The following is a 21,947-nucleotide window of genomic DNA, read 5'->3' as shown; positions in this document are numbered from 1 at the left end:
TTACACTCTTTTGTCTGATAATTTTAGGAAAAAGAAGTTAAAACAACTCTTTCGAATATTACACCTAAATAGAAGTAAAATCAACTCTAAAGTATAGTTAATCGAAAATCACAACGAAAAAGAGTCAATTCAACATCGATTCAAGTAAGTTTTACTCGATTATTTTTCTGAGTGTAGAAATAGAACAAACTGTGGTCTGTATGTAGGGGAAAGTACTCTCCCTTCGAACGTTCATGCCTTCGAATCATATGAATGTTCTTTTATTTCTCCTAAGAGGCTTACACAAATTATGACATAATTATTAATTAATAGAAATATGTAAATCTCTTAAGAAAAATAAGAGAAAATTCACATTATTCGAAGGCTTGAACGTTCGAAAAAAGAGTACTTTCCCCTACAAATATTTGTTTTAAAAATTCATAACTGAGAAGGACTTGATGAATAAGTGGAGGCTACATGATTCAAGATAAACCCTCTCTGCCGTTCCCTAGGTAGTAAATTCCAAAGAACAATACCTTTCACAAAAAGAGAATTACAAAACCTGCCTGAACCGGTAGGGGAATTCTGTAACAGTATGACAATGTCATATGCTAAATTTGAAATTTTTTATATGGTAAATCCGGAAGAATTAATCATAAATCCGACTTATATGAGGTATTAAAAGCTTCATAAAGCTCCTTGCAATGGCCATTCGATGCTCACTATGATTTTACTTTTAAGTTGTCCTGCTCCTGATTTTACCACGAAAATTTGTCATATGACATTGTCATATCATTACAGACTTCCCCTTCAGGAACATGAAGACATGTAGGTCTAGTTGAAGAACCAGGAATAACGATGAATGCAAGGTACTGCAATTTATCAATATAAAGTAGTAGGGAAATAAAGTCCTCTACGTATATACAAACTTCAAGATAGGAGCAAGGACCAATCAACTTTCATTCTTTCCATAAATTTTTACAAGGAGACACTGAAACCTATAATGGTAAGTTTTTTTCTTAAAGAGAATTGCTTTTCTGATATATTTTGAAATTGTGCATTAAAAGCTATCTAAGGATACATAACTTCATAATTTACACCGAAACAACTGCAGTGAAATATCGGGTAAAGTGAGGAAAAGCTTAATTTTTTAAGGCTTTGTACTCCTGAGATGTTTGCTTGATATTCCAGAAAAGAAAAATGATAGACCGAGAATGGAACCAGCCAAATTACCAGCCAACCGTAATCTATTTTCAGTTCGAAGACAAAAGGCTAACGTGAATTGAAAAACGGTTTTAAACGATTCCGTTCTTCGGTAATAATTCAGAACCGTAGTTCAAAAAGGGAATTATCAAAGACCTAACAAAAAGGAGTCTGGTCAAATATAAAACTGATTTAAACTTGTCGGGGTATTTTAAGACCTTTCCAGGGGACCCAAAGTCGCCAAAATCGGTTAAGAAATAAATTCACAGAAATCTTTTTAAATTTAAATCCTGATGGCTCTGACACAGCTTTTAGATCGGTCAAATTTCATAAAATCAAAATTCACATCCTTTTCTTTCTTAAAAGTTTAGCATATGCCTATCCTACTCATTCGCACCCTTCTTCTTCCTTTAAACATCACACCAAATTAAATTTGGTTCAGTCCAATTTTGAGACCGAAAGACTGGGATAGACTTATGCAATTCTTTTGAAAAAGAAAGAGAAGTGAATTTTTATTCCATGAAATTTGACCGATCCAAAAGGTGTGCCGGAGCCTTGAACTTGGAAAAACCAAAAGAAAATGATTTATCTAAATAAATCGCCTAGCATTTAACTTTAATTTGTGATGAAGAAAAACTAAATTAATTCCACGAATTTCTTGGCTTTGTAAATCCATTCCTTAGCTATTCTACTTTTGTTTAAAATCCCGTATTCGATTAGTCTCTACATTTCCTCGCCACTGCCTCTTCCCGTTTCACTGACTAAAGGGGAAATCAATTTATAAAGTCTATAAATTTTCAATCAGCAGCAAATGATGTTGGGTGTGCGTGGAAAGGAGCTTGAGAACCAGAAAACAGTATATACCGCTGAATTAATGTAATTGGTGACTTATTTGAAAATAATTGTCGCAATTTGGTATTCCAATTCGATTATGTTACCAATGAATATACCGATTAATTGTGAATAATTTATGATGCCTAATTTAAATGGGTCTGACAACAGTATGCTCAACATCACATTCAAATTGCGAGAGTTTGGAGGTGCATAGGAAAAAAGTATATTATGAGGGTGGATAATGAGACACAAATGCTCATTGATTGTGTCCATTTATGCACAATATAACCCTTATCGTAGGTGGTATCAACCGCCAATTGCAACAAAACAAACCTAAATGATTCATTTGATGTAGCTGTTGAGTAAAGAATGAAAAATTCACAGAAAAATAGAAGGAGGGAAAGAAAATTCTCAGAGTGCTTGAACTCACTGGAGTTTGTAGTATACTTATATTGGAATTATCGTGTAAAAACTGATAAACTTGTTCAAAATCATATCAAAACCTTCCCTGAATTAATGATGCTATTCCTTCCAATTAAAAATGAAAAGGGAAAGACTTTCTCCTGAAGATTTTTTAGCCCATTACTGTTCTCAATTGCTGCTACATAATCGACTGTCTGGTAGTTCTATAACACGACGAAGACTGAGGAAAACAGTCAAGGCAAGAACCAAAACAAAGAAAAGTCGATAATGCAGAAGCACTTGAGAACAGTAAAGTGTTAGAAAAATAAACATGTACAAGAGAAACATTTTCTCTTTTCATTTCAATTAGAATAGCACCATAATACAGAAGGTTTGAATTTGTAGTTGAAAATAATGGATTTATCATGATTAAAGTCGGTTTACATTTATTGAAAATTTTGACACCTGTCAAATTAAATTTGAGGCAAAATTTGTTGATAAATGCGTTATAAAGAGCTATATATATTTTACACATTCAAGAACTCAAATAATATGAAACAATATCTTAAGGGGGTTTCCCGAATTACATGGTCGAAAAATATTTTTTTTGCTTAATTCGACAGATAAAGTATCTAAGAATATACAGTAGAGTTCCTCAAATTTTAACATTTGGGAGTATAGATGACATTTCTCACTCCTCAAATTTGAACAATCTTTTCAAAAACGTAACGGAATTCATGTATAGTTCACTTTCCCAAGTGAATTTATCAATATAATTTGTTGTTACATAGATGGAATTTGTTGAGGAAATAAATATAGTACGAAGTACGATAATATCGAGGAAACATCAACGCAAAATTTCTTTTACATAACCTCATATTTTATATTTTGTATTCAACTGTCGTTCAAATTTGAGGACTTCAAATTTAAGGAACTCAACTGAACCACAAAAATTTCAGAAGTCAATTCGAATTATTTTCGAAGATACAAAGACGAAAGCAATAGATGAGCAGCTTGAGTGATCGGACAAAAATCGAAAATTTTGAAGCTAGTGTTCTCCCTTTCCGATTTTTCCAGGACAAATTTACAGGAAAGAAATAAAAAAAACTTATTCACCAAATGAAAATAATTAAGTATTACTCTCTTCAGAATTAAATTATATTCTTGTAAGCTAAAATTGATTATTAAAAACAAATTTTATATATCTTATCGGCATATTAAAGTCAGTATTTTGTTCCGAAAAATGCATTTTTTTAAATCCAGAGAATAAGTTCCAATTTCATGATTTTTTACGGTTTTGGCTTAACAGATAACTTTTGGTCTCCTAATTCCGGAAGGTCAATAAAATATGTTATAAAACAAGTGTTTTTATGGTATGGAGCAGGGGACAATATGAGTTTATTATGCTTTCGGTTTTCAAATAACCTTCAAATGACCTTCCTGAATTCAGAGATCTCATTTTTGAGGTCTCTATTCATTCAAAGATATGCCACTATGATTTTTTTTTTATTGAGAAAAAACCATTGAATTGGGAAAAGGTCCCGGTCAAAATCCCGAAAGCCAAAATCCCGAAAGCCGAAATCCCGAAAGCCAAAATCCCGAATGGGCCAAAATCCCGAAAGCCAAAATACCGAATTCTTAAAAGTGTCATAGCTACTTCCACGATGGCACCCGCGCTTTCTGGAGGCAAAGGGAAATCTTCTGTGTCTTGGAAAATGATTCTAAACATTTTCCCCCATATATTTTCATCCCTTTCAGGATTTGGTACATTCGGGATTTTGGCTTTCGGGATTTTCGCTTTCGGGATTTTGGCTTTAGGGATTTTGTTTTTCGGGATTTTGGTCTTTTCGGGATTTTGGCGTTCGGGATTTTGGCTTTCGGGATTTTGGCTGCCACCGATTGGGAAATATGGCAAAAAGTATGAACTGTTCGAAGCCAAAGTGTGTGCGAATCCTGAAAGCCTTCCTCTATATAGCTTCTCTACAAATAATTTCATATTCTCAAAATTATAGGTAAGTTTAATTTCTCAAGGGTAAAGGGATGATATAACGTAAGTAATAGTAAAATCAATAGATTATAGATATTGCCCTCCTTCTGAGCTCGAGCAATAAGAAAAAAAAATCATAGAGAAATGAAGAGAGACGATACCTGAACATTTGAACTCCGAATCGTGCAGGTCACCCACGTTTTGTCCTTTCAATTGGCTTGGTGAATGGCATTTGGTGTACGGTGCAAGACGTGAGGCACTCCTCAGGAACCTCGAAAGCCAAGACAGATGACAATCGCAGGCAAATGGATTGTCGGACAGACGAAGAGCACGTAATCGCGCCATGCCGCTAAATAAATCTTTCGGCAGTGTTGTCAAGTTGTTATTGTTGAGTGTTCTACAAGTTGCCAATGATTTCGGGAGGACAAGACAAAGACAATAAATGCGAGTGGGTGAGATACAATTTATCGTATACACACTTGATTCATTTGCAATGGTAATTTTAATCAATTTATAGTTATTTATACTTACAGTATTTCCAATTCGGTTAATCCCTTGAATGCCTGTTCATCTAGACAAGTGATCTCATTGCTGTCCAATTGCAGACTTCTGAGGGATGGGGCTCCGCGGAATAAACGTCGGCCAATTGTAGTAAGAGAATTGTGAGACAAATCTCTGCACAGGGGATCCAACGAAAAAAATGGTAAATAATTAAAATTGATTTTTTTTTCCTTTTTATTCACAGAGTCAATATCTCTCTACTTTTTGTCTCTGTTTACACAAGTAGTATATCTTGTGATAGAAATTTTCCCTAATTAACTTAAATGCTGTATCACTTGCATCTTTCCTTTTAATTAAAAGCCATTTCCCTATTGAAATGATACCATATTTCCACGGTAGCGTTTTGGAGTACAGGGTGAGAACTACTTATTGGCCTGAATTAAATTCTTTCTCAAAATTATCCTCTAATTAGTGAGTTTGTGAAATTAAAAACAAAAGATTATGTTAGAATCCCAATATTCCTGAGAGTGGATTTAACACTAAAGTGAGAATTGTCAAATCAAAAAACTTAATGAGAATCATGCAAATAGTCATATGACCTGAAAAAGAAATTTTACGCAATGTTAAATGAGCGATATGGAATTCATAAGAACCCGTCTAAAAACAGTCGGTCCAAGTAAAAATCTTTTATTCCAAAGTTTTTGGCACTACCTCAATTCCCAAATAATTAGATTCTTTGTACTTCTAAGACAATTGCTTTTTACTAAACTGAGAAGAGTGCCAAAAGTGTTCGACGAAACAACTTAAATAGCAAGATTGTATTAGCTACATTTTATGACAACAAAATAAGACATTTAACATTTCACAAAATTTCTGTACTTTACCTCCTAATAATACTTTCTAAATTTATTTGATTAACTATTAACTGTGATTCTTTCATAATCACTCCTACTGTATTTTTACTTCTTTGCAGAACTTAGCTCTGGTTCACAATAATAGGACAATAGTTTCAGATCTTCCTTGTCTATTTTGGTCACAGCTTTGATTTATGATTCAATATTTTAGTTTTATTTCTTTGCATAAAAATAATATTAAACTTTCTGAGAAAATTGTTGTCATAAAAAAGCTTGAGATTGCGTTCTTTAGAAATACCAAACTAATCTTTAAATTAATTAAAAATAAAAGGCTAATGACGCTTGATTTTCAATAAAAAAGATTTAAAGGTTCTCGAAACTGGCTTTTAAATCAAAACTCAACTAAAAGTAGTTTTATATTTTCATTGAAGCTTATTTATTGTATTATTTTTTTTGTGTTTGAGCTTACAAAATTTAAAAATTAACCAACTTACTCAAATTTTAGATAATCTTTAAGCATTTCTTAAGATTTGAATCATAAGAACTTAATTTTTTAAGTTTAAAACAATATTTTAACATTTTGTCCTTATAGGAAAAAAGAATTACTGTAAAGTATTATCTCAAAATGGAATTGTTTTATAGGTGAAATCTCAAAAAGTTACTTTATTACAAGGGGTAACTCATATTGAGAAAGGCTTCTCAATCGTCCGAGAATTACTTCTTTATATCCGAGAATCCCAAAAATTACATCGCTAAACCAGAAAAATCCAAAAATTGCATCGCGAAACCTGAAAAAAAGAACCACAATTCGTCGGCTGCGAAGAAGACTATTGCAAGTCTAAAATGTAAACCTTACAGGAGAGAGCTTTAAAGTTTAACAGCTAAAATTTATTTTTATTAATTTCACTGTAATTAATATACTTTCAGCTTTTGAAACTTTTGTATCATACTTACGCATTGAATATTTTTTAGTTAACGCTACTTTTAAGTTATTTACAGTAAAATTGTGGGCAAAAAACTTGATAATTGGGCACGCTGATTTTCAGTTTTGTTTTTGTAACTTTTTCAGGAATATCTTAATTAACATAAAATTTTGTGGGGATGTAGTTCTAAGGTTTCTGCAACCAATGATACCATCTTTTTATACTACTGTAAGTAGACTTACATTAGTCTTCTTTGGAGCCGACGCATTGCATCCCGAAACCTGGGAAACTCAATTTTTGCATTGCGAAACTCGAATAACCAAAAAATTGCATTGCGAAACCCGAGAAACCCATTTTTGCATCGCGAAACTTGAAAAAGCAGAAGCCCTTGTCAATGAAACTGGGAATGAATTACCCCTTGATTTATTATAATATTTATTAAGCAAAAAAAGTAATGAAAGACGATTTAACCTCAGTTTTTTTCTTGCCTCAAAAATGAATGTTCATGAACCATGAATATATTCATTGTTCAGAATTTTTGTATCAAAAAATTTAAATTATCCAAGTGTGAAAGTCAAAATTAGATTTAAAAGGGGTATAGTAACGCGGCACAAATTTGCGATATGTCCGAATTTGTAAATTAGTTTGTTTCCAAGTTTATTAATTTGAATTGAGGTATAAGTCATTCAAAAGATCGCCAAGGATCAACACAATTAAATATCGAATTAAAAATAGTAATTGATTTATAAATTGGTTCATTTATTATTATTAATCGTATCGAGATATCAGTGTTACAAAGTAGGGGAGACCGGAGTACCTATAGCCAGGGGTAGAATTAGTCAGTGGATTTTTCTCGTTTTTCTTAAAATGTACATCGAGCAAAGTATTTTTTAATGAAAGTAGGAACACATCCCCATATTTGCCAGAAATATTTATAACTCTGATCCAGTTATCCGACAATTTAGAAGCATTTTTATAAAATGGGTATAAAATTGTAATTTTGATGTTACAGATTTTGGACCAGCATTTGGTTTTCTGAGTTTCTAGTCAAGATTGCATAGTTTAACCTCGTTTCTGGTTTAATAAACCTAATTAAAAAATATTTTTCACTTGGATAATAATTATCCAATTTTTTATATAAGATGATGAGCACTGAAACAGCCCTCGGGGCAATTGTAGCCACTCTTCTGTGGCGGGCTAAAACTATCAATGATTTTTCACTAATACATGGATATTGTATACTAATACTAATACTAATACATTGATATTCCAAGCAATGTTACCATTCGGATGAAAAATTTGTGAAATAGATTTTTTCAGGATTTTTTCATCAATTTTGCCGTAATTACAAATAGTTATGTCATAAAAGAGTCGGCTAAGTGCAAATGTTAGTCACCTCTAGATGAAAACACTTTTTTGGTTTTGCCCAGAGCTTTCGATCCTGATGGGGATCTTCTTCAGTGGCTGGAAAGGCATTAAATTTTTTACTTGCAACGAATTTCTTTTTAACATTTTTTGAAGGTCGTTCTTGTAAAAGTTCAAAAATAGTTGAGAAAAGTTCTCCAGAAGGAAAGCCGCTCTACACTGATATCCTGCTGGTGATGATTTGAAACCCCATGAACCACACGTTCCCTAAGAAAGACTCTGGAAACACAATTTAGTTGAGTGAGTTAAAAATTGTTTAAAAATGACCTTTAAAAAATGTTAAAAAGAAATTCGTTGCAAATAAAAAATTTAATGCTCTACCAGCCACTGAAGAAGATCCCCATCAGGATCGAAAGCTCTGGGCAAAAAAGTGTTTTCATCTTAGGGTGACTAACATTTTCCCAGGAAATCACCGGAAACATCCCTCTAAAGTCATTTGCGCCAGTTCATCGTTGAGAGAAAGCGTGCTACCTTCAGACGACTCAAACATCGAACAACTAATTTTTCTGATTTCCTGATAAGATCCATTAAGTCAAATCCAGCAGGAACTTTGAAAAAATTCAGTCGTCCGAACTTTGAATCGTTCGAGGTTAGTGCATTTTCCTCTACGAAAACTAAAGAGATTTATTTGATTTTTTTTTAAAATGAGCTTGATTTAACAAACTGTAACAAATAATGTAAAAGCCTTTCACTTAAGGAATAATACACTGAGAGAAATCCGAAAAAGTTAAAATAACATTCCGGAAATGTTAATTTTACCCTGCAGTATTAATCCAAAATCAGTGTAAATATTACCCTTTTTAGGTGTATTAGGAGTTAAATCTACCCTTTTTCATGTTAAATTTACTCTTAAAAAGGTGTAAAATTAACATTAAAAAATGTCGATATATTTTTACACCTAAAAAGTTTTAAAGTTATGAGGAAAAAAAGTTGATCGCACCCTCTTTATTTTCTCAGTGTATCAATATAAAATTATTGCTCTAATATTTTTTTCTCACCCTGTACACCACGTGTATAGTATATAATAATACATAAACTGGAGTAAAACGGGTAGTATTGAATGAATACTTGAATCTTACGCGATGCTTATAAATAAATTCATTGTGCTTTAACAGATATACATATAGCATTTGGTGTAAGTAACTTACAGTCTAAGAAGATTAGCTGTGCTCCCCAAAAAGTTGTCTGGTATTGTTTTCAGCTTATTGTTGTTGAGTCGTCTGCAAAGTGAAACAAGTGAAATGTGAATAAATTGTATGAAATATAGCATTTTAAGCAAACTTATATTGTACTGTGAGTGTATCGCATTCACTTCCACTCCCGTGGAGACAAATAAATTCACATTTATTCACTTATGCAGTGAATTAATCAGAAAAATGTCTTGGGGTGATACAGAAGGCAATATATCATAAAATTATAAACTTACAATCTCTCCAATCGAGTCAAGTCTTGAAGTGCATTCTTTTCAATTGTATGAATTTGATTATCGGTCAATTGGCTGGAAGTGAGAAAAGAAAGAAAAATATAAAAATTAGACTTTAATCAAAAGAGAGATGCGGACAGAAATGTGTTTTAAACTCAATTGATATGGATTTTAACGTAGACCGTAGAGCCTTCCCCATTCACAATCAATTACGACCGGGGAAAATATCAAATGGGAAAATTTCCATCACATTTAATCGTAACTAATACACCAATTACTCTCTGATTCAATATCTGAATGAATGTGAGAAGATTATGCTGATTAAAATCAACCATTTTTATTAATCCTGTTAACAGTGCTCAAAGGCACATTCATTCCCACCGAGACAAATTTATTGCAACTCATTCAATATTACCTGGCGTATTAATTAACGCATAATAAAATACACACACAAACTCGCGAGGTCGACGCGGTGAAGAAATAAAGTTAAGTTATTTAAAACGTATGGCAGCAAAGTATCTCTTTTATGCATTTGTATAAAGAGGCTATAATGTTGTATCTCAGATTTCATATTCTCGCTTATACAAAACGAGATTTGTTTTTCGGGAAAAGAAAAGGGATAGCAAAGCATTCTAGGCTTTGCAGAACGCTCGAATTCTTAACTCTTTTGTCCAAAAAATTGGTTTCTGCATATTTTTCTGAGGAAAGAAATCAGTTTGTTTTGCATATTGCAGAGTTCTTTATCCCTTAATAATGTACTATGTTTATGGCTCAAAACCGATTTTAAACCGATTTATAAGCCATCTGAAAATTTGCCCAAAATGTTGTAGAATTAAAGTAATTGATTCTCGGTTTAGAATTAAGCAATATCGGTTCATCAAATATTTATAACCGGTTGAAAGATGAAACACGATAGACAATTGCTTTGAATTAGTCCATTCATTAGAATTTGACAGCTGTCTAATTCTCATAATTCGAATTACTCATGTCCACATAATTCAATTTAAATTGCTCATATTGGACGTATTTGGGACATACAGCCATGTCCGAATTGTCCAAATCGGGTTTTATAATGCTATTCCAACTGAAAGTGAACATGTTTTTTACACTTTATTGTTCTCAAGTGCTCCTGAATTATCGACTTTTTTTGTATTGGTTCCTGTCTCAACTGTTTTCCCCAGTAGAGCCAAAAAAAAAAGAAGAGTCGATTATGTGGAAGCACTTAAGAACAGTGAGATTCTAAAACAGAGGTGTGCAAGAACCGTTTGAAACCGAGCAAACGTCAAATGAAACTTGTACGTCAATGGTCAAAACGCTACCTGAACAAACTTATTTTGACGTTTATTCGATTTCAAACGGTTTTTGCACACTCTTGTTCTAAAAAAAAAGACATGCTCATTTTTAATTGTCATAGCACCATTAAACGTTTCGAAAATTCGGATAAATCCGTTTCCGGATAGCTGCTGTCCGTTTTTCACCCAGTAAACCTTTGATCTTAATTCAGCATTTTAGAAAATCATCATGTCTCATATAGAAAAATCAACTGAAATTCCGCCGAAATTTAAATCTTTACTATGACCAATATTTACTCTAGTCTAGATGTTATTTCAAAATTTCACATTTTAATGCAAAAATTGATATAAATATGCGTCTTGAAAAGGAAAACAACACTGACTGAGAGAAATCGGAAAAAGTTAAAGTAACATTTCGGAAATGTTAATTTTACCCTGCATTATTGATCCGAAATCGGTGTAAATATTATGCTTTTTAAGTGTATTATGGGTTAAAGTTACACTTTTCATGTTAATTTTACACTTAAAAAGTTGTAAAATTAACATTTAAATTTTACACCGAAAACCAGAAGCTGCAATTTACAACTATTTGGCCTATATTTAGATCTTACAATAAACTAACAGGAACTTTTACAAAAACTTTAATACAATTAAATGCTAAGCGACTGGAAATCTGGAAATTAGGTATTTGAAATTCCAAAGTATCCAAATAAAATAATATTCCGTGTATTGCTGTATCTATGAGTTCGAGCAATAAAAAAGGCAGCAGTAATTTTGTACACCGACTGTGCTGAACTTTTCATATAAAAACTCTTGTGCTTTCTACTATTCTATTTATACCCATTCTCCAACCCATCGAAAATGTCCATAATATTTTCTTTCAATGCATAACAAACCCAAAAGCTTTGAAATGAATACACATGTGTAAAAAATTAATGTTCTCCACAGAACTCTTGTGATTCTGCCCTTCCACATAGACAAAAAAAAGTCCATTAAGATAAGTGCAATCATAGTTAATGTAAAAATAGCATCACGTTTGAATTGGTAAATTGCAGAACAGTGCATCAAGAATCCTTTGATTCTCTGCCTCTGATAACTCGGTAATTTACCATGTGGCCAAAAAAATGCATTTGATGGAGGTTTGTTCAATTAAACAGCAAACAAGAGAAATTTATATTTTGATCTATACCGACACATCCAGACAGACCAAATTAGCTTTGTGGAAAAATGGTATATTTTGCAATAATAAACCCAAATAGTTCATTTTAAATTGACTGTTGGAGCAGATATAGAAACAAAATAAAAGTGGTGACAAATCAAAATGAGATAAAATTTAATGGGTAGTAATTAAATTTCCAATTAACTACTGGCATATTCATTTTCATGACAGTATTTCGATTTAGAATACTCGTTTGTGAACATTTCATTTTCTGTTAAAATGATGAGAATTTTTATAAAATACTACAAAATTGGATTTAATACAGGGTATCTGGTAAAAAGTGTTCACAGTTGTATAACAAAGCAATGTTATGTTATAATGGTGCTATTCCATTGAAAAATAAATATATTTTTTAACACTTTACTGTTATCAAGCGGTTCTACATAATCGACTTTTCTTTTTGTTGTTTCCTGTCACGACTTGCTGGTTTTAGAACACAACGGGGACTGTGAAAAAAGTCGAGACAGACAGAAAAACAAACAAAAGTCGATAATGCAGAAGCACTTGAGAACAATAACATGCTAAAAACATGTTCTTTTCGCACTTCACTGTTCTCAAGTGCTCTGTTTAGTTGTTTAAAAGTACGGCAAAGACTAAGAAAAACAGTTTCGACAGAAACAAATGTAAAGAAAAGCCGATAATGCAGAAGCACTAGAGAACAGTAACATGCTAAAAAAAATGTTTTTTTAGCACTTTACTGTTATAATGTGCTCTGTTTGGTTGCTTTAGAATACGGCAAGGACTGAGGAAAACAGTCGAGAAAAAAACACAAAGAAACACAAAGAAAAGTCGATAATGCAGAAACACTTGAGAACAGTAAAGTACTAAAAAATGTTTCTAAAGATTTTCCCTTTTCAATTTTCATAGGAATAACACCATAATGCTACACAGTAAAAAAAGATTACAAGGATAATCGTTGGTTTGCTTTTCTACTACGATTATTCTTGTAAAGTTGCTCAAATATGTATTTTAGCAAAACACGTAATCTAAAAATGTGTAATTTAAATTTAATGTAATGGTAAACTGTGGAACCAAGTGCGAATGACTACACAGTTGTGTACATTTTCTTACATATTTCGTGTAAAATTACACAGATTTCAGAGAAAATGTGTACAAATTACACAAATACGTATCAGTACACACGATAACATATTTTTGTAAAATTTACAAAGAAAATTATAGTAAAGTAGCTAAAAATTTTTTACTGTGTACAGAGTTTTCCCATTTAAAAATTGAGAAAAAGAAGTACTAATTTTTAACACTCGAATGTACTAAATCACATAGGGGAATTGGGGCAGTAGTAAACATGGGGTAATTGTAATCACTGCGATTTTTTTATAGATATTAGATTTCAGAGGATGAGATGTATATGAATTTGTAGATACCATAGGTATCCTTGTCCACCGAGGACATAATCGATACACTGAGAAAAAAAAGAGGGTGCGATTAACTTTTCTTTCTCAGAACTTTAACATTTTTTAAGTGTGAAAATATATCAACATTTTTTAATGGTTATCTTACACCTTTTTAAATGTGAAATTAACGTGAAAAGGGGTAACTTTAACCCCTAATGCACCTAAAAAGCATAATATTTACATTGATTTTGGATAAATAATGCAGGGTAAAATTAACATTTCCGGAATGTTATTTTAACTTTTTCGGATTTCTCTCAGTATATAAGCTCAATTGGTGTAGGAATAACACAATCAGTGTTTACAACTCCCTTAGATTTAATACTGCCTCAGTTTCCTCTTGTGATATAAATTTGAAATTTAATCTCAAACTTTCACTTAGTACTTCAGAAAATTCAAAACTTTTCCAGGAATAAAAAAATCATCAATTGCAATTAGTCGTTGATAATAACGACACTTCAGATTTTTAGTACATTAGCCAATTTTCAAAATAGTGAAACTGCCTTATGAAAATGAAATGAAAGATCTTAAATGTAATATTCCAGTTAGACACTTTTTTCATTTTATTGATATATTTTTTTGATACTTTTTTTATTTTATTGATGTGTACTAAAAAAAATAGTAGACTTGAAGTAGTTCACATTTTTCCTCATATAACGCTATAAATCATCTTAAAATTTAACCTCACTGTTTCTTTTACTCAGTTTTTATTTGACTTAAACGCTTCTAGGGGAAAGCTTTCAGGCTTCGCACACAGTCTGGCTTTGAACTCTTCATATTTTTCCCATATTCCTTTAATGCATCTGACCTTTTTTTTCAGGAAATGTGTGACTTAAGACAGGCTATTAAATTTTAATGCCGTGGATAAATCAGATTCATTAAAAGAATATGGGAAAAATATGAAGAGTTCAAAGCCAAAGTATGTGGAAGTGCGAAGCTTCAAAGCCTTCCCTACTGTATTTTTTTGGTTTTGAAAGAGCTTTGCAGCATTACTAAATTTACATAACATTTCTTTAGTGGTAGCAAAATTGATGAAACACTCTGTTTGGTTTAGTCTGCATTTAAATATTTATCAGAATAGCCAATGGCCATTTTAAACAAGGTACTCTGCAAAATAACAAAATTGCCGAGTTTTACTCCATTTTATTGGCATTACCAATTAATATTCTAATTGATTTGCACTTCATTAAAATTTTACGATTATTTTGGCAAATGCGTATCCCATTATCGTCCCTCTATCAGCGCAAAAATTACTCTACAAACTACCATACTATCTCCATATATTTGAATTAAATCTTTTTTTTTTATAATGAAATTTCTATTGAAATTAGAAGCTTCCAGGAAAACTCTAAATATTTCCACCTTCAATAGAATATAAAGAGAGAAATTATGTGTGGTGTGTTTCATTTTTCCCATCTTAAATTGCATATCTCATTTAATCACGATTCGCAAAGCATCGTAGAGCTTCATTAGGTACCATTAAAGAAACCTCCTCAAGCTTTTATATTCTTCTTGCTGGCCTTTCAATATAAAATGAAACTTTGTGCGCTCTGTGTCTTGTATACATATTAGATTTAAAAAAAAAAGACGGAAAAATAGCGATGAATTCCATCACACCGTCTTCATGAGTATTTTCTACCCCTATTTTGAGACCACCCTCAATTTTTCATTCATTTTTATACCTTTTTTTCATGCTACCTTTCCCCCATGCTTTCTTCTTGGTTTTCTACCGCGTAACTTCCCCCTATTTTCATATCCACATGCAATATTTATTCGTTTCAACTTTCTCATCCACACCCCCAACGATGCCTTTGCTATATAGAATTATTTAGAAGTCTACCATCATCTTGTCGGGGTGTTATATTCGCAAAAATAAATAGCCAATATTATTTCCCAAGTGTCAATTAAATTCCGTGAAGGAGCTTAAGTGAATCCCTCACCCTTAGTTCTCATAAGGACACAGGAACCACTCCGTGACTAATGCCAGAGCCACAGAGTACTATTAAAAGGATGGCCGAAGGAATATTCTTCCTTAATATATCTCTTGTGTCCTATTTCAATATGTGACGGGGGTTGAGATTTAATAAGGGACATTCTGAGCTTCACATATTGCCTCTTATTGTTGCTCGTGTGTACACAAAGTCTCATTATTTGGACTAAGGAAAAGTCTCCTTTATTAGGGTGTCCCAATTATTTGAAAATTTCGAAATAAATGCATAAGACAGGACATGAAAATTACTTGATTTTAGGAAACTAATAACATTGAATTCATAAGGCCCCTCCTTCAAGTTTCATGCGGTTACGCCTAAATATTTAACTTGATAAATTAAGTTAATGTATTTCGTTTTTTTTCATAAATTTTCAAAACAATTCTGTTTCTAAATAAAATTATGACTAATTGCGGTTTCTTTTGAAAAATATGTGAAAAATAGCGTTTTCAACGTATAGTCTCAGCTCAATGTAGCCCCTCCCCCTATGCAATTTTTTTGTGTCACAAGACGTGGATTTTCGAGCTTTCTTTCGATTCCGACAATGTCACTCAATGCGGACCCCTCTGTGATAGAAATTAGTTACACACTCATCGCATAACCTATAAAAATAGATTGTTGGTTGCATCAACAGTTGTCATATCTACATTTTTGTGTCAACACATGATATAAGAGGCGATGCGAGTTGTCGCGTCGTTTGCTTCAAATGAGGATTCCACAACGGTACAGGATTACACAAAGCTTACTAAGATTTCTTAGTTTAGCGCAATGTTTTTGGAACTAGACTAGAAGGGTCTTACTGAAGACGTTTCAACATTGTCCACTCTTAACGAAACATCAATTAAGGAATGTCTGACCTCATCTTTTGAGAACAAGAAGAAGAAGATGAACAAGAACAAGAAGGCCTGTAGGGGAAAGTACTCATCATTCGAACATTGTAAACACCAACAATGTTCGAAAATTGTTCACAATGTGTAGATTGATTAAGATTATTTACGTTCTACAAATGCAACACACCTGAATAATAAATATTTGTTTTGTGATTTTTCGGTGAATTAGAAACGTGACCTTGATCTTGGATTCATAGGGCATTTGTATAGAAAATTTGACGAACAGTAGGGCATGGTAGGGCTATACATAATTAAATCTGTTTTTTTTTTACATGTTATTCTAAAGGAAGCTGAGCTTTAACGTAGGGTGGAGTAACCAATTATCGCCATGTTTAGGAAAAACGGGAATTAATTTTATTATAACTTTTGAATCCTTATTACAAGATAACTCAAATTTGACACAGTTACTTAGATGTTTTGGCTCTAGATTAGTGAAAACAATAGTTCTCCAATATAACGTTGGACTACTCAAAAAACTGATTTTTATTAACAATGCAAAAATAACCACTTCGTCGCCACTTTTTACCACTTTTTGCCAGTGCTGTAACCACTTCTCACCATCCACTTGGAAAGGTTCAAACTTAATTATTATGGGCAATATTATGTAAAGAATACTTTCAGTATTTCTCTTTCCTCATGATCACCCTATCATTACTCACTTTAAATGATTTTTCTTCGCTTTTATTTGAGAAATCAAACTATTGGATTAATGCAGAAAGTAAACAATGAAGATTTGACAACTGAGAATCTACGAAGTGAAGTTAGCGTCGCCTATTGATAAGAGATGTCGACAGGTGGTAAAATCATTCCAAAATATTACCACTTTTCGCCATGCCTCATTTTTATATAAAAATAATATAAAATGACATATTAATAAACTGAATACAAATTTTATCTATTCCACAAGTGTAATTAAATATTCAATAGGCAAATTATTTATCCAAAACGGTAAATTTTGCTTGATGAAAATTTGATGATAATTAAACATTGGATTCGATGCACCTGCTTTAAATATTGCTCTAAAAAATGCTCAAAATCGTTAATTCGAAACGAATAATTATAATTTTTCTACTGTATACGTAGCAGCAGTAAAAATACAAATAATTTTGCGGCACATATATTTCATAAATCACGAAAAATAGCTATTTCAATATGAGTGGCGAAAAGTGGGGTACTGGCGAGAAGTGGTGATTCCACCATAATGTAATTTAGAAGATAAAAGAATTGGGATCTAAATTAAATTATCGTAAAGATCGTATATAAATGTAACCTTACACCTCAAAGTAGCCCTACTTCCCTTATTCACAAAATTTCTATGATGTAACTGAGAAATATTTAACTACTCTTTACGTGGTATTCGTAGTAAATTTTCTATCGTCTTTCTTAAGAAAATTGGTAATTTTATGACAGCTGTCTTACGAGTACAGGGGAGGATGGGGCAGCGAAAGCAAAAGTTCAATTATTGTAGGACAGACGGGGCTACTTTGTACTGTGGGGCTACATTGTTATACCATTTTATCGTATATTTACAAAGGAAACTGGGTTTTAACATAATGTAATTCGGATAGACAAAGCAATTGTGGATCTAAATTATACAATTGTAAGGACAAGCTTTATTTAGAAATAGGCGAAAAAATAATATATCAATGTAGCCCCACACCTCAAAGTAGCCCCACCTCTCCCTAAAAACCAATTAATTTTATGCTTAGTATCATGTTCCGCTTCGTTTCCCACAATTAACAATTTGGATTTGATAATAAATCTGATTTGCCTTTAAAATTAATTTTAGTTCCTCCATTATGGACTCATTTACACCTCTTTCTGGTCCAAGTAGAGTGGATTTTGTATTGAATTTTACCTCTCCCAAAGTATAGTCTTAACGTGAAAATCTATTTAGCATTAATTTTACTATTTTTACAGAGTTTTGTTGCAACTATACTGACAGTAAATATTATTTTTAGCACATAAATAGTATTAAAAGCAGTTTTCTTTTCTGCAACGGTTTATACAACCTGTGAAGGAGGATTTCCACCGTTTGCCTCTGGAGGTTGGTCGCCAACGCTAAGACAGCGATGAACGCAATAGAGGGAAAATAAGTCACTGTTCCCGTAATGTTGTTGCGCTTTTAAAGCATTTGTCGATGAATAAAATATCTATCTATCTATATTCAATAGATTAGTATTATGTTTTACAGCGGAATTTAAGACTCTATGCTATCAGAAAAAACTGAGTGTTTATCAGACTCGAACTCAAGACTTTCCTGTCGTAAAGTCAACTATCTGTCTTTAACGCACTGTGGTTTTTAATGGACAATTCGCTGTTGGGATCAGCAATTCGTCGCGTCGGTTGCATGTACCATTGTTGTATCTGCATGTCTTTTATGCAAGCATAAATCAAGAATAATCCATAAAACAAAACGTCACCTTCTGGCGTTATTTACGCCAAATGCCGATACAAAACTATTTCAGATATGACAACAGTCGATGCAACCGACGAATTTTTTTTTGTTCTTTTTTTGGAAATATGAAACACCCTTCAGCATTTGAATATAAAAAAATCACAGACTTTCTTAATACTCACAGTATTCTGAGTCTCGGCAAGTGCTGCAAGTCCGACTCATAGATGATAGTAATGTTGTTCCCTTGCAGGTCACTGCAATGAAATAAAGAATAAAATGGTAGTGAGAATATTCCTTCTTTGCGCAATATCCCATCATAAATTACAATTAAGTCACCACCTTACACTGAGGTTTAGCTTGTTTGTCACCGTACAATTTTGCCCATATACTATCCTTACAGCATTTGCTCATTGGCTATATACACATTGAGTGGAATTGAAACAAATGACCGCTCCCATGGTCAGTGCATTGCATTCAATCTCACCGCAAATTGCAATATCCACAAACTCCCACAATAGGAATGAGAAGGGGAGCCCTACAAACCATCGCCAAAATGTCAAAACGTTAGACTCAGCGGGGGCGATTTATTCATCCCCAGAGGAAATACACACATAAGAGGTGGACGAATGTTGCAATATCTGGAGTTAGCTATTCTCACAGGAGGACTCCATATATATACATATATATTAATAGAGTGTTTGTTCGTGCGAAAATCCTGAGACTTGAAATCACAATTTGCGGGTGAATACACTCAACGGTGACCATTTGTCACCACTTCCTGACTCCAGAGTCACTCAAATAAATGGGATTTCGTGGCTAAGGCATCAAATCATTTTGTCCACTATCTTCTCAGGAAGACATACCCTATTGAGGACAAATTTTCACCCACTAATTTCAATATAGAGAGATACCACTCTATGTTCCAAATTGTATCTCAAAGAGGAAAAAGAAATTTCCCATAAATCAAATTCTTCCCGTAAAAATTCAGTGTGAATGAATTTTCATGGGAGACAAACAACATATAGCCATGCAAGCACTTCGTTGTCCCTCCACCCAAATGTCTGGTAAATATTTATGTTTATTTTTCAACGGTTCGGAAAAAGAATGTATGTATGAGGGTGTCGACAAGCTCCCTTTTCTCTCTCAATTCTGCACACAAGGAATGCCCATTTAGCATAGCCTGTAATATTGTTGGAAAAATCAACACTTCTACTTTTTTTTTCACCCAACTAAAGAATATTGAGAGAAAATTCTTCTTGACACGTCATTTTATGCAAATTATTTGAGTGGAAAATGGACTTGAAAATTTGCATTATTCACGACTATTCTCTAGAGTAGAGAGTCTAGAGAGAGATTCTACAATTTAAATTAAGAGTCTGCGGTGAGGAAAAAAAGAGTTCAAGTACGCAGACACAAAAAAAAGTAAAACAAATTAATATGTCCCCATGTATATTAATGACTTTTCCATTCTCTCTACCACTCACCATTTATTACTTTGCCAAAAAAAGCATTTTCAAATCAATAATTAAGCAACAAGTTGGAGAAAAGCCAATTGTCAATCACACAACCAATTAGTTTTTATTTAAAATGCTTCAATTTCCGAAAGTAAGGGTAGATGCACTTCTTTCGGATTTAGTGGTTCTGGAAAATTCATTGGAATGACCGGTTGTTGCAAAGAGTGGTAGCTGGAAAATATGTACTACCGAATTATTATATTGAAATTTAACAGAGCCGTTAAATTTCGTTATCTACCATAAACTAAACTTACGAAAAGAGATAATAAAGCAGGAGTGTGCAAGAACCGTTTAAAATCGAATAAACGTCAAAATAAGTTTGTTCAGGTACATTGAGAAAAAAAGGGGGTGCGATTAACTCTTCTTCCTCATAACTTTAACGCTTTTTAGATGTAAAAATATATCAACATTTTTTAATGTAAATTTTACACCTTTTTAAGGGTAAAATTAACATGTAAAGGGTAACTTTAACCCCCAATACACCTGAAAAGGGTAATATTTACACCGATTTTGGATCAATAGTGCAGGCTAAAATTAACATTTCCGGAATGTTATTTTAACTTTTTCGGATTTCTCTCAGTGTAGCGTTCAAACAGTTCCTGCACACTTCTGTCATAAAGCGTTCCGGTTTTGTGGTTTTTGGGCGCATATAGGTTTACTAGGGTGGAATAACCGGCTATCGCCATGTTTAGGAAAAAATTAAATTCATTTAATCATAACTTTTGAATCCTTGTTATAAGATAAGTCAAATTTGACACAAAGTTACTTAGATATATTGGCTCTAGATACGTGAAAACAATAATCCTAGAACATAACGCTGGACTACTTAAAAACTGATTTTTATTAATAATGCAAAAATAACCATTTCGTCGCCACCTTTTACCACTTTTCGCTAGTTTTGTAAAATTTGTAACCACTTCTCGCCACCCACTTCAAAAGAACCACACTCGGTTATTTTAGGCAATGCTATGAAAAGAATACATTCACCATTTCTCTTTCCTTGTGATCACTTTATTATTACTCTCTTTAAATGATTTTTCTTCACTTTTATTTGAGAAATCAAATTATGGGGCTTTTGCAGAAAGTAAACAATGCAGATTTGACAACTGAGAATGTACGATGTGAAGTTAGCGTCGCCTATTGAAAAGATATGGCGACAGGTGGTAAAATCAATTCCAGAATATTACCACTTCTCGCCATGCCTCATTTTTATACAAAAATAATATAAAATGAAATATTAATTGACTAAATACAAATTTTATGTATTCCACAAGTGCAATTAAATATTCAATAGACAAATTATTTACCCAAATTTTTGGCCTGATGAAAATTTGACGACACTTAGTACATTTGGTAAGAGATGTTAGATTCGATGCACTTGCTTAAAATATTGCTCTAAAAAGTGATCAATATCGTGAATCTAAAACGAATAATTATTATTTTTCGATTCTATGCGTAGAAGCAGAAACAATACAAAAAAATTGCGACTCATTTATTTCATAAATTGCGAAAAATAGCGATTTTAATGTAATTGGCGAGAAGTGGGGCACTGGCGAGAACTGGTGATTCCACCCTACCGTTTATAAATTATCAAAAGATTAATTCGAAAGTCAAAATTTTTGAAATAGTGCGCATTTAACATTGAAAAAACTTATAAGATTAAATAAATTGAGGTCATTAGCATAGGGTAGAGTAAGCCCTTT

General features: G+C 32.7%; 1 protein-coding gene across 2 annotated transcripts in view; it reads right to left on the bottom strand.

The window, feature by feature from the left end:
• The window catches only part of LOC129802974 (protein slit), a 161,958-nt gene that overhangs the window by 37,812 nt on the left and 102,199 nt on the right, over positions 1-21,947 (bottom strand). For both annotated transcript variants that reach the window (XM_055849240.1, XM_055849241.1), the window contains exons 3-7: positions 18,913-18,984; positions 9,535-9,606; positions 9,257-9,328; positions 4,937-5,080; positions 4,567-4,802 (exon numbers count right to left, since the gene is read on the bottom strand). In XM_055849240.1, coding sequence (XP_055705215.1) covers positions 4,567-4,802; positions 4,937-5,080; positions 9,257-9,328; positions 9,535-9,606; positions 18,913-18,984 — 596 coding nt within the window. The remainder of the gene's footprint in view (positions 1-4,566; positions 4,803-4,936; positions 5,081-9,256; positions 9,329-9,534; positions 9,607-18,912; positions 18,985-21,947) is intronic.

The sequence above is a fragment of the Phlebotomus papatasi genome, chromosome 2, assembly GCF_024763615.1.
Source record: "Phlebotomus papatasi isolate M1 chromosome 2, Ppap_2.1, whole genome shotgun sequence".
Lineage (NCBI taxonomy): Eukaryota > Metazoa > Arthropoda > Insecta > Diptera > Psychodidae > Phlebotomus > Phlebotomus papatasi.
The sequence above is the reverse complement of the archived record's forward strand: the minus strand, read 5'-3'. Positions and strand labels throughout refer to the sequence as shown.